The sequence below is a fragment of the Colobus angolensis genome, unplaced genomic scaffold (genome assembly GCF_000951035.1).
Source record: "Colobus angolensis palliatus isolate OR3802 unplaced genomic scaffold, Cang.pa_1.0 Scaffold136, whole genome shotgun sequence".
Lineage (NCBI taxonomy): Eukaryota > Metazoa > Chordata > Mammalia > Primates > Cercopithecidae > Colobus > Colobus angolensis.
The window spans coordinates 2439320-2453020 of NW_012114444.1; the positions used below are offsets into that span (position 1 = coordinate 2439320).

The window sequence follows — 13701 nt, forward strand, 5'->3', positions numbered from 1 at the left end:
ACACCCAGCTAATTCGTTTTTTTGTATTTTTAGTAGAGACGGGGTTTCACCATGTTGGCCAGGTTGGTCTCGAACTCCTGACCTCAGGCGTTCGAGGGGGCCGAACCCCCACCTCGGCCTCCCAAAGTGCTGGGATTACAGCTATGAGCCACCGTGTCTGGCTGAATATCCATATAATTTATAAAAATGATATCCATACATCAGGGTATTTTTTTTTGTTTGTTTTTTGAGACAGTGTCTTCCTCTGTTGGCCAGGCTGGAGTGCAGTGGCATAATCAGAGCTCACTGTAGCCTCGACCTCCTAGGCTCAAGCCATCCTCCTGCTTCAGCCCCGAGTAGCTGGGACTATCAGTGTGTGCCACCACATCTGGTTATTATTATTATTTTTTAAGAGACAGGGTCTCACTATGTTGCCCAGCCTGGTCTCAAACGCCTAGGCTCAAGTGATCCCCCACTTTGGCCTCTCAAAGTGGTGGAATTACAGGCATAAGCCACTGCACCTAACTGGGTTTTAAAATCTTTTACTTTTTTTTTTAGACAGGGTATTGCTCTGTCACCCATGCTGGAATGCAGTGGTGTGATCACGACTCACTGCAGCCTTGAACTTCTGGGTTCCAGTAATCCTCCTGAGTAGCTGGGACCACAGGTGGACGCTATCACGTCTGGCTAATTTTTTCAAAAATTTTTTGTAGATCCACAAACCTTGAGACCAAAAAAAAAAAAAAAGACACGGTCTTGCTATATTGTCCAGGCCGGCCTTGAACTTACAGGCTCAAGTGATCCCCCTGCCTCAGCCTCTCCCTAGCCCTGCCCGCACTGCCCCAGGGCACCTGCCTCTCAGAATGACATGTCCGCCGTTGCCTCCGTCCCCTCCATCAGGGCCTCCAAACTCCTTGCGGGGCTCACTATGGAAGCAGCTTGCCCCGGCGCCTCCATTTCCTCCACAGACAAGCACTCTCCGACAGTCCACAAAATACCTTTTCTACAGAGAGCACAAGTATCCCACGTCATCTCAACACTCCGAGGTCCTTTCACGAGACCATACATCCATTTGAGATGTGCCTCTTCCATTTACGACAGCCTATTACAATTACAGGTTAATGACATACTGCTAATCGCTTCTAAAATCCAAAGAAAAAAACAGTTCCCACAAGTCAGTAGCATTTGTAGACCAAGGTAAACCCACAATGCAGATGTAAGTATTCTGTGTGAACCTACACTCCAAAAATTCAGCATTTCTTATTCTGGGTGAGACTGATTTAAAACCAACAACAACAAAAATCAGCATTTTTAACCTAAAAAACCCACATCTTGTTTAGGAAATATTCCTTAAATAATGTGTTTTTCCATTAAAAAACAAAACAAAAGGCCGGGCGCGGTGGCTCAAGCCTGTAATCCCAGCACTTTGGGAGGCCGAGACGGGTGGATCACAAGGTCAGGAGATCGAGACCATCCTGGCTAACACGGTGAAACCCCGTCTCTACTAAAAATACAAAAACTAGCCGGGCGAGGTGGCGGGTGCCTGTAGTCCCAGCTACTCGGGAGGCTGAGGCAGGAGAATGGCGTAAACCCGGGAGGCGGAGCTTGCAGTGAGCTGAGATCAGGCCACTGCACTCCAGTCCAGTCGACAGAGCGAGACTCCGCCTTAAAAACAAAACAAAACAAAACAAAACAAAACAAAACAAAAAACCATTCCTGAAATCATAGATCTTTATTCTTAGAAAGTTCCAGTTTCCCAGGATGCGATAGGGAAACAGGGAGTTAGAGTCGTTCCTGGACAATTACCAGGCTTTCGACTCGGAAGAAAGAGTATTTTCTGGGGCCTGATGAAAACAGGGCTCATTTAAAAAATGTAGTGGTGCAAACTGAGCCCCTTGCTGGAGGAAAAGTTTTTTTTTTTTTGGCAGAGTCTCGCTCTATCGCCCAGGCTGGAGTGCAGTGGTGCGATCTCTCACTGAAAGCTCCGCCTCCTGGGTTCACGTCATTCTCCCACCTCAGCCTCCTGAGTAGCTGGGACTACAGGCGACTGCCACCACACCCGGCTAATTTTTTGTATTTTTAGTAGAGACGGGGTTTCATCATGTTAGCCAGGGTGGTCTCGATCTCCTGACCTCGTGATCCATCTGCCTCGGCCTCCCAAAGTGCTGGGATTACAGGCGTGAGCCACCGCGCCCGGCCGGGAAAGCTGTTCTTTAGGTCACTAAGGTAGGTACAATCTGGATAAAGAGAGAGAACCAACCAGGTTACTGTTCAACACACAACAGCTCCTACCACAAGAGGGTCAGCTCCTGGCGGCCCAGGGTGCCGCAACCTCACCACACCCTGGGGAGGACGCCTGGCTTTTGCCCACGTGCACAGACAGACGCGCCCTGGCTCTGACACCACCCAGGGCTGCTGCCTCTGCACTCCCATCTAATACTCCTCAAATGCAGCTTTTTTTTTTTTTTCTTTTAAAAGAAAATACACAAACATTTTAAGATTCTTTGGCACCACCATGTGGAAAAACCATGAACTGCTATTTCCAAATCTCAATGTGTAACGCCATCATGTGCCAATGCAAGCAAAACCCACCAGACAGGGAAGAAAGCCCCACTGGTGAGCACTACACGGAGGACAAAACCTCGACTCACTTTCCCTCTGGGGATGAGACAAGCCTGTGCAGACATTCAGCTATTTGAGCACACATCCCACCAAAGCAGCTTTTCCACTGGAAATGCCGTTTGTCCCAGGAATGCTTATCTGAAGCCCCTCCATTCAGGAGGAAATGAAGGGAGTCATCAAGGTGCATTTTCTTGAATTTATTAGAGACAATTCATGTTTTAAATAGGAGGTTTTGGTAAACAGAACAAGAAAAACTTGTAAGGCTTAAAGAACCATAAAATGGAGGGTCTATTGCCCCGACTTGTTTTATTTCTATTTATTTATTTATTTAATTTTTTTTTTTTTTTTTTTAGTAGAGACAGGGTTTCACCATGTTGGGCCAGGCTGGTCTCGAACTCCTGACCTCAAGTGATCCGCCTGCCTCAGCCTCTCAAAGTGTTGGGATAACAGGCATGAGGCACCACACCCAGCCCCCACATTTGTTTTAAGAAATAGCCACACATATTAAAGGATATATGTAACATACATGTAAGATACACAGGCTCATGGTAAAATGAGCAGCCTGTATCACAGCTCTCCAAGCACCCAGCGCCTCTCCCAGCCTGCTGGGATCTGCTGAGTGTGGGATTTCGCACACAGGCCTGCGTTTCACCCCATCATTTTCAAGAAGCTCCACGTGCCCCGTCACTAAGATCACAGAGATGAGATCAAGAGGAGGACCCAAAACCACACCCTGTGCCTTCTGAGGAGGAGACAGGCAAGCTGCTCTAACTCTAGAAGTCTCACCAGCTTTTTCTCCGAGAGCGGCTTCTTCCCCGGGAGTTCCTGATGCTTGGCGTGGTCCGCATGGCCGACAGAGAGCAGCCTGGGAGAAGCCTGCTGTGGCAGTCGCCGGCTGGGCTTGAGGCCAGCCCATGTGGACAAAGCCCAGTGCCCCACATCCTCAAACACGGTCCTCAATCTTGCTGAGAAAAGCCTTGCAGGTGTCATAGCCCCTACAGAAGTCAGATTGGCAAAATGAGATACTTGGTTTAATCCTGGGCATGAAATGGAAACGGAAGAGGAGGGTCTCATGCAGCAGGTCTCCATGCATGTTTCTCAAACCAACAAGTAAAATGATGCATCTGACTTTCCTGGTCACTCACCCTCTCGGCCCTCAGTCACGTCTTGTCCTCTGACCCGTCAGCCTATCTGTGACTTGGGAGCAGGATTTCTGTACAAAGGATTTAAAACATTAAATCTTCCACAACACTGGACATATCCTCTTATGGAATAGCAAGTATCCGCTCAACGAAAATATTAAAAAGGAAATCTGAAGTGCAAGTCAAAATTTCTTGAAAAACACCCATTTATTCAAATGTTATCAAGTGTGTTATCTTGTGTAATTTTCCAGTTGTTATATTGGAACGCAAGAATATCAAACACGGAGCATAGCGGCTAAGCACCCAGGCTCTGGAAAGCAACTCTAAGGGAAGGCCACGCACCTGTGTGGCCTCAGCCTCCTCACCTGTAAGGACAGGGCTGGGTGAGGACGGGCTGAGCTGATCCACATGGCTGCACAACAGCAGCCCTGGCTGTGGCACTGATAGAATGAGAAGCATACACTTGGCCTCTGCTCCTGGCTCCTGACACACAGCTCTCAGAACACTGGTAATTTCCTGAGTGACAGGGGTGATAGGGGTGCCTGGCACAGAGCTCCTAAATCCCTTGGACTTCCTGGGTGACAGGAGAGTCTTCTGTTCTAACGAGGCACCTCTTGGTGGGCTCCTGGATGGCCTTGGGAGGGGGCTGGTCATCATAAAGACCAAGCCACGATGAGAAGCCTGGGCCTTTCAGCCCCACCCCCAGCCTCCAAAAGGGGAGAGGGGCTGGAGGCTGAGTTCATAATTGATCATGTCTCCATGACGAGGCCTCCATGGAAATCCTTGAACGAGGGGCTTGGGAAAGCTTTCAGTTTGGTGAACTCACCCGTGTGCTGTGAGGGCAGCCACAGAACTCCCTGGGTACAAAGACTCCTGTGCTCAGGACCCTCTGGGCCTCGCCCGTGCCCCTCCTCACCCAGCTGCCCACCTGTGCCTGCTGTGGCATCCTTTATAGTAAACTGGCAATGCAAACCAAGTGCCTTCCTGAGTTCTGTGAGCCACTCCCGCAAATCATCAAACCTGAAGGGGTCATAGGAACCCCCAATGTGTAGCAAGATGGACAGAAGTGTGGGTACCCCAGGGACCCACTACTTGCGGTCAACATCTGAAGTGGGGGGCAGGTTGGTATGACTGAGCCCCTAACCCCAGGGTCCGTGGTCACCACGGCAGGGTCAGAGTGAACTGAATTACAGGATGCCTGGCTGGTGTCTGCAGAGGACTGGCCAATTGCTGGTGTGGAAAACCCACACATTTGGTGCCTGATGTGTGGTGTGGGTGGAAACACCCCTGGGGCGACAGGGTCGGCACAGCTGCCGACTCTAAGTGCCAGCTACTGTCACTCCCAAAGCCTCATTTAAGCCGTCACTCACTCATTCCACCGCTCACGACAGCCAGCTACCTTGCAGGTGCCAAGGGCACAGTGAGGAAGTCACTGACCCCGCCCTCCAGGAGAGGACAGTCCCTCCCTTCACCATGAGCACAAATTCCTGCTTCCAGAGCTCCCCATTCTTCGGCAGGTCCCACAGGAGGGACCTTACAAGGCGCTCCCTGTCCTGACTACGAGAGGTGTGTGCAGAAGGGGATGGCTGAAAACTCAACACAAGGCCAGCGCGGGGGCACAACGAGGGGACACCGCCTGCCTCCTCCCTCGCAGTGCCTCGGACGCCTCCCTCTCCCCGCCTCACTCCTCCAAAAAGGTGCCACCTCCTTTGGGGGGTCACTACTTCTGCGGGGTCCTTGGCCATTCTGCTTTAATTCTGAGGCAATCACAGAAAAGTTGGAAGAAGAGTACAAAGAACTTCCTCCTGAATCACTTGAGTCAGTCGCCGACTGGACTTCCCTACACCCAGAACATTCCATGTGTGTTTCCCACAGACAATGGTGTCCCCTCCAGAACCAGGGTGCCATGGAGACTGGCCATGACCAACAGCCCCTCCCCAGACCCTCCCACGTGGGCCCCAGGCCCAGCAGCGCCGCTTGCCTCAGGACAGTCTGTGTCCCAGTCCCGGCTTCCTCAGCCTCTTCTGACTCCCGGGCCAGCCCTGACACAGGAGGCGACCCCAGCACTCTGGGCTCATTCTAATTTTCTCTGACTCCCGGGCCAGCCCTGACACAGGAGGCGACCCCAGCACTCTGGGCTCATTCTAATTTTCTCTGACTCCCGGGCCAGCCCTGACACAGGAGGCGACCCCAGCACTCTGGGCTCATTCTGATTTTCTCTGACTCCCGGGCCAGCCCTGACACAGGAGGCGACCTCAGCACTCTGGGCTCATTCTGATTTTCTCTTGTGGTCCTGGTAACTCCATTCTCCGACTATAAGAAACTGAGCCTCCATGCTCTTTAAGATATTTATGGAGCTGCTCAACCCCTACTGGGACCTGCCCACAGCTCCACCTCCCCGCCTGCTCCCAGAGCTCCCCATTCTTCGGCGGGTCTCTGTTCCCCGACTGGCTGAGTTCCCATGCTGGCCCACCTGTCCATGGGACACCCTCCCCTTGATAGCCTTCCTGTAAATATATTTTAAAGGACCGCTGATTTTGAGATGGTTTTAGATTTGTGGACAAGTGCAAAGGCAGCCCCGTGGACTTCCTCCCAGTGTCCCCCACAGCCGCGCTTGTGTGGCCTCACTGGTGCACTGCTACTGAGCTCCAGGTGGGGCTCGGGGCTCAGCAGTTTCCCAAGAGTGTCCTTCTGTTCCAGGGTCCAGGCCAGGATCCACCCTGCTTTTAACCATTATGTAGGGATATTTTTAAGTGCTTGAAGAAAAGAGGCATCAATGCATTCTATATGCAGGGAAAATATCTTTCAGAAAGGAAGGTGCAATAAAGATTCTCAGATGGCAGAAAACGAACACAGTTTGTCACTAATATACCTGCTGTATGAGGAACACTCAAGAAAGTTCCTCGGGTTGAAGGAAAATGATACCAGAGGGAAGCCTGGATCTTGAGGAGGGAAGGGAGAGCAACAGAAATGGTAAATATAAAATACTATCGTTTTCCTCTTAGGAGTTCTTAAATATGTAAGGCTGTAGACAAAAAAATATTGTGTGGTGGGCTTCCAACGCGCATAGAGGTAATACACATGAAAGGCAACAGAAAGGTCAGGAGGGGATTCAAGGGACCCAGACGACTGCAAGGTCCCCACGTTTCTGTGAGGGGCACAGTATGAACTCTGAGCAGACAATGAAGGCTAAGAGGTGCGCAGACTGGAACCTCCAGGGCAATGACTAAGAAACAACACAAAGACACAGATCCGAGAAGCCAACAGATAAATGAAATGCTCAGAACGAGCCCAACAATTCAGAAGAAAAAGAACAAACAACAAAAAACAGAGGGGACAAACAGGAAAGCAATAATAAAAGTGCATCTAAATCTAACCATATACGTCATTTTATTAAATGTTCATGTGTACAAATTCTAGTTAAAAGGCAGAGGCTGACAAAGTAGATTAAAAAGAGCCAGCTGGGCACAGTGGTTCCTGGCTGTAATCCCAGAACTGTGGGAGGCCAAGGCGGGAAGAACTCTTGAAGCCATGAGTTCGAGACCAGCCTGGGAAAATAGCAAGACCTCTGTCTCTACTGAAGGAATTAGCTGGGCATGGTGGTGCACCCCTATAGACCTAGCTCCTTGGGAGGCTGAGGCAGGAGGATCACTTGAGCCCAAGAATTCAAAGCTGCTGTGAGCTGTGAATACACCACCGCACTCCAGCCTGAGCAATAACAAGAGAACGAGACCCCCTTTTTTTTTTTTTTTTGAGACAAGGTCTCATTCTGTCACCCAAGCTGGAGTGCAGTGACGTAATCACAGCTCATTACAGCCTTGACTTCCTGTACTAAAGAGATCCTCCTGCCTCAGCCTCCCGAGTAGCTGGGGCTACAGGTAAGTGCCACTGTGCCTAACTTCTAAAATTTTTTTGCAGAGATGGGGTCTCCCAGTTACCCAGCCTGGTCTCAAGCGATCCTCCTGTCTTGGCCTCCCAAAGTGCTGAGATTACAAGCATGAGATTACAAGCACCACATCTGGCCTGAGACCCTATGTCTAAAAATAGAAAAACAGTAAAGATACAAAATCTGAACAATACTATCAAAATATTTATCTAGTTGACATTTATATAACAGTACATCCAACAACTGTAAAATATACACTATTTTCAGGTGCAGGTGGAATATTCACCAAAACAGACCATAAGATGTGTCATAAAATAAGTCTCAATACATTTAAAAGAAATCATATACAGTCAGCCCTCCGTATTTGTGGAGTCAACAAACCTCAGGTCAAAAATATCTGGAAAACAAACAAAATAGTAACAATACAATTTTTTTTAATTTAAAAAATAAAGTATAACAGCTATTTACATAGCATTTACATTGTATTGTACTACATATAATCTAGAGATTATTTAAAGTATACAGAAAGGCCGGGTGCAGTGGCTTATACCTGTAATCCCAGCAGTTTGGGAGGCCCAAGGCGGGAGGATAACTTGGATAACTTGAGGCCAGGAATTCGAGAACAGCCTGGGCGAAATAGTGAGACCTTGTGTCCACCAAAAAAAAAAAGAAAAAAGAAAATTAGCTCATTAGCTGGACATGGTGGTGCATGCCTATAATACCAGCTACTTAGGAGGCTAAGGTGGGAGGGTCACTTAAGCCCAAGAGTTGGAGGCTGCAGTGAACTGTGATTACACCACTGCAGGCCAGCATGGGTGACAGAGCTCCTGTGGCTTTGGAGGGGGTGGGAAGTATATGAATGCCAACCACAGGGAATATTCTCAGAATTAAATTGGAAGTCAATAGCTAGAAACTATCTAGGAAACCTGCAAATTAAACAAGCTTCTTCTAAATAATCCACAGGTCAGAGAAGAAATCCAAAGAGAAACTGGAAAATGTTTTGAACTGAATGATAATGAAAATGCAAAATACCAGAATTTTCTTTTTTTTTTGAGACAGAGTCTCGCTCTGTTGCCCAGGCTTGAGTGTAGTGCCGCAATCTCAGCTCACTGCAAGTTCCGCCTCCCAGGTTCACGCCATTCTCCTGCCTCAGCCTCCCGAGTAGCTGGGACTGCAGGCGCCGCCACCACGAAATACCAGAATTTAAGAGATGCAGCTAAAGCAGTGTTTAGAAGGAAACTTACAGTTCTAATGGTTACCTTGGTAAAGCAGAAAGATCTAAAATCAGTAACCTAAGGCTCCAAATCAAGAAACCAGAAAGAACAAAGTAAGCATGGAGTAGAAGGAGGAGAATCATACAAAGCAGAAAAAAACAAAGACAACAATAAGACGTAACGGAAAAAAACAGGCTCACTGAAAAGACAAGCTAACACACCTCTAGCCAGCCTGATCCGGAAAACGAGAGAGCACGAATCTCCACTGTCAGGAATGTTCGACGTCAGCACACACCTCACAGACGGCAGAAGGGCAAGAGAACGCTAGAAACAACTTCACGCCAGCAAATTCAGGAACAAATTCAACTTACATGAAATGGACACATTTCTTGAACAAGGCAACTTATTAAAGAAACACAAGAATAAACAATCTAAAACAGCCCTGTATCTACTCAAGAAGTTAAATTTGTTATAAAAGAACACTCCTCAAAGGAAAACTCTAGCTCGGCTTGTTTTCCTGGTAAATTCCATGTAACATTCCAGGAAGAAACAATGCCAACCTTACACAAGCTTTTTTGGAAAATAGAGGAGGTCAGATCACTATCCAACTCATCCTATGAGGCTAGTACTAAAACCTGACACTATGAAAAAATAAAATTATAGACCACACCCCCCATGAACATAGATGCAAATAACTCTTAACAAAATATCACCCAATTGAATCCAGCAGTTCAGAAAGGATCACATATCAAGACCTAGTAGGGGTCATCTCAACACAAGGCCACATCAAGCAGTCAAAACTCAGCCCAGGCGCTTCTCTGTATAACAGGTGGTACCACCGTCTCAACACCCACTCATGAGGAGGAAAACAAAACATCTCAGCAAACTGGGAACAGACGGGAACATCTTCGCCCTGATAAGGGCACTACATGGGGCCTATAGCTAATCACACTTAATGAAGAAAGACTGAACGGTTACCTCCCACGATGGAGAAAAAGGGCCTCCACGTGCACCATTCCTATGCAACAATGTCCTTTCACATACTGAAATAAAGGGAAAAAAAAAGAAAGGAAAAAAGGAAGAAATAAAACTGTCCCTGTTTACAGAAGAGAGGACAGAGTTCCATAGAGAATCCCAGGGAAGGCCGGGCACGGTGGCTCACGCCTGTAATCCCAGCACTTTGGGAGGCCGAGGTGGGCAGATCATTTGAGATCAGAAGTTCGAGACCAGCCTGGCCAACATGGTGAAACCCCATCTCTACCAAAAATATAAAAATTAGCCGGGTGTGATGGCGGGCGCCTGTAGTCCCGGCTACTTGGTAGGCTGAGACATGAGAATCGCTTGAACCTGGGAGGCGGAGGTTGCACTGAGCCGAGATCACGTCACTGCACTCCAGCCTGGGTAACAGAGCGAGACTCCATCTCAAAAAAAAAAAAAAAAAGCCCCAGAAAGTCTACAAGAAGGCGGTAAGGTAACTGAGCAAGATGGCAGGTTATCAGGCTAATATAAAAAAATCAATTGTATTCTTTTTTTTTTTTTTTTTTTTTGAGGCAGAGTCTTGCTCTGTCGCCCGGACTGGAGTGCAGTGGCCAGATCTCAGCTCACTGCAAGCTCCGCCTCCTGGGTTTACGCCATTCTCCTGCCTCAGCCTCCTGAGTAGCTGGGACTACAGGCGCCCGCCACCTCGCCCGGCTAGTTTTTGTATTTTTAGTAGAGACGGGGTTTCACCGTGTTAGCCAGGATGGTCTCGATCTCCTGACCTCGTGATCCGCCCGTCTCGGCCTCCCAAAGTGCTGGGAGTACAGGCTTGAGCCACCGCGCCCGGCCAATTGTATTCTTAAATACCAGCTGCAAACAACTGTAAATTAAAATTAAGAAAAAAACCCCATTTATGGCAGTGCCAAATACAAAAAGTACCTGAAAATAATTTAACAATAAACCTTCAAGACCTCTACCTCACTACTAGCAAAATACTGTTCTAAGTATTTTTCAGGGATTAACTCATTCAGTCCTTATAAAACTGTGAAGTCTTTCATCATCTTCATTTTAAAGTTGCGGAAACTGAGGTAGACAGGTGAAAAGACTTAACCTAGAGCTATCAGATGGGAAGGGTCAGGGGTGGGGCATAAAAACAGGCCGGGGAAAAACGACTCAGGCTCATCAACACAAGCACAGTCACAGCTCAGCCTGCTGGAATGTTACACCATCCAGCCCGGATATTCTGGAAACCAGACTTCCTGACGCCGGTGACACGGAACCTGAAGATCAACCGCAGAGAAGGCTGCAAAGCCAACCAGAGACCTGAACTCAGAATCTTGCCTAATTTGCTTCCTCCTGTTTGCCCTTTCAATTTCTCTTTGGAGGTCCGCTGAGTGCTGTGGCTCCCCCTTGCTGGATGAACAAATCCCACTGTTTCACGCCGCTCTTTGGTGTCTTTATCTTCCTTCCAACAAGGCTGTCCTTGACCTGTCCAGTACAGTCTCCACTGGCCAAATGTGGCCATTTGGCTAAAATTAACTAAAATGTAAAAGCTCAGTCCCTCAGGCAACATCTAAGTGCTCATGGTCACATCGCGAGTGGGTACCATATGGGACAGCACAGATTAGAACATTGCCCTCATCACAGAAAGTTTTTTTGAGACAGGAGTCTCACTCTGTCACCCAGGTTGGAGTGCAATGGCATGATCTCACCTCACTGCAACCTTCGCCTCCTGGGTTCAAGCGATTCTCCTGCCTCAGCCTCCTGAGTAGCTGGGATTACAGGCGCCCACCACCACACCCAGCTAATTTTGTGTATTTTTAGTAGAGACGGGGTTTCACCATGTTGGCCAGGCTGGTCTCGAACTCCCGACCTCAGGTGATCCACCTGCCTCGGCCTCCCAAAGTGCTGGGATTACAGGCGTGAGCCACCACGCCCGGCTAATTTTTTGTATTTTTAGTAGAGACAGGGTTTCACCATGTTGGCCAGGCTGGTCTCGAACTCCCGACCTCAGGTGATCCACCTGCCTCGGCCTCCCAAAGTGCTGGGATTACAGGCGTGAGCCACCACGCCCGACCAATATATCCACTTTTAAATGTATTCCTAACAATAATACCCTGTGAGGGGTAATACTGCATGCCGAGCTATCTTCCACTTGCTTTTCCAGACCAGCTTTCCACCCTGCCCTGTGCTGTGTGTCAGGAGCCTGAGCCTGCCCCTTAGGAAAACCTACTGGGACCTGGCCCTCTACCAGAGACCAGAGGCAGGAGCAGGGGGCTGGGACACAGACCTCCTTGCCTACTCAGATTGAGGCTTACACCTCCAGTCCAAGAAGCCCTCCCCAGTGACTCTTCCCTCTCCTAGTACTGCTGTCTTCTCTGATCTTTTGGCGTCCAGGAGTAGAAACTGCACTGACACAGCTCCAGGATAAAGGACCAACCGTCATTTACCTATACTCTCTTTGCAAACGGTCCCTTTATAAACCCTCCTCAAATCCTCCTGTGAGCATGAAAATGATTTTTTTTTTTTTTTAAATGTATTTGAGAAAGAGTCTCGCGCTGTTGCCTAGGCTGGAGCATAGTGGTGCAGTCTCGGCTCACTGCAACCTCCACCTCCCAGGTTCAAGCGATTCTCCTGCCTCGGTTTCCCAAGTTGCTGGGATTACAGGTGCCTGCCACCACGCCCGGCTACTTTTTTGTATTTTTAGTAGATATGGGGTTTCACCATGTTGGCCAGGCTGGTCTTGAACTCCTGACCTCATGATCTGCTCGACTCGACCTCCCAAAGTTCTGGCATTACAGGTGTGAGCCACCGCACTCAGCAGAAACCTGATTCTTGACTTTACATTTTTTATGCCCATCTAAAGCAGTGGAGGCTGAGACTCAGAGAGGTTAAATCACTTGCCCAAAGTCACACAGTATCCTCTGGCCTCCCTGGCATGTTGCTGACACCTGCATTTTACCACAGGAATCTTCCCACTGAGGTTCGCCTACACATAGACTTCCCAAGGGACTAAGGCCAGGATAATTTCAAAGGAATCCATTTTCTCAAGTTTTGCTACGTTCTCTCTGCTAAAACAGAACTGCCTGAGGACGAACTTGCGTTTAAAACAATATGAGTTATCCTTTCCTATTTTTTTAAATGGGTCCACCCCTTTACAAAAGAAAGGTATTTCTCCAGCGACATTGCCCAACAACTCCTCCGATTCCCATCTCCAGGTCTGCGCGAACGCCATTCCTCGGTATCTACAGCTACCAGAACGTAAACGGGAACAGACGGATAACCGGCTCTCACAGGGCAAAAGCCACACACGGACAGTGAACTATCTGGCAATGCGTCTCCTTGAGGAGCGTTTACAATACAAAACTTTATTTTTATCATCCAAATGTGCATATATTTATGTTGTTTTGTGCAACTGTACACTACCAATAATCACTTTAAAATTCCAGAAGAAAATGTTCAATACTTAGAGCCCTAAGTATTAGGCAAATACTTAGGCAAATTCCTAAACAACTTGAATCGGAACTCACACGCGGCACCCATTCCTGTGACAGAGAACCACGCGGGTGACTGACAAGACTTCCGACCCCCAAACGCGGCTCTGCGGAGAGAGTGGGGCAAGACTGGGGAGCAAGGCGCCGTTCCCCACCGCGGTTCGCAGCCCGGCAGCCCTCCAGGCCTCTCAGCTCCTAGGCCGGGGCCTCTCCCGCTCCCAGGGTCCCCGGTACCCAGCGGCCAAACCCGAGGCCCCTCCTCGCACCCGGGCCGCGACCACCCCCGGGGACCAAGCCCCCCACTCCCGCACTCACCGGCTCGGGAGAGCACGTCACTTCCGGGGCGTCGCAAGCGGCCGACCACTTCCGGGGCCTCTCGGCTTGGG

The 13701-nt window shown here is 48.9% G+C and overlaps 1 protein-coding gene across 2 annotated transcripts in view; it reads right to left on the bottom strand.

The window, feature by feature from the left end:
* Nucleotides 1–13701, bottom strand: part of MTG2 (mitochondrial ribosome-associated GTPase 2) — a 23583-nt gene extending 9882 nt beyond the window's left edge. Inside the window, exons 1-3 of one of the 2 annotated variants that reach the window (XM_011934490.1) lie at nucleotides 13631–13701; nucleotides 3388–3596; nucleotides 835–982 (exon numbers count right to left, since the gene is read on the bottom strand). In XM_011934490.1, coding sequence (XP_011789880.1) covers nucleotides 835–982; nucleotides 3388–3591 — 352 coding nt within the window. In that variant the 5' untranslated portion in view covers nucleotides 3592–3596; nucleotides 13631–13701. The remainder of the gene's footprint in view (nucleotides 1–834; nucleotides 983–3387; nucleotides 3597–13630) is intronic. The other variant, XM_011934491.1, reaches the window with a different exon arrangement.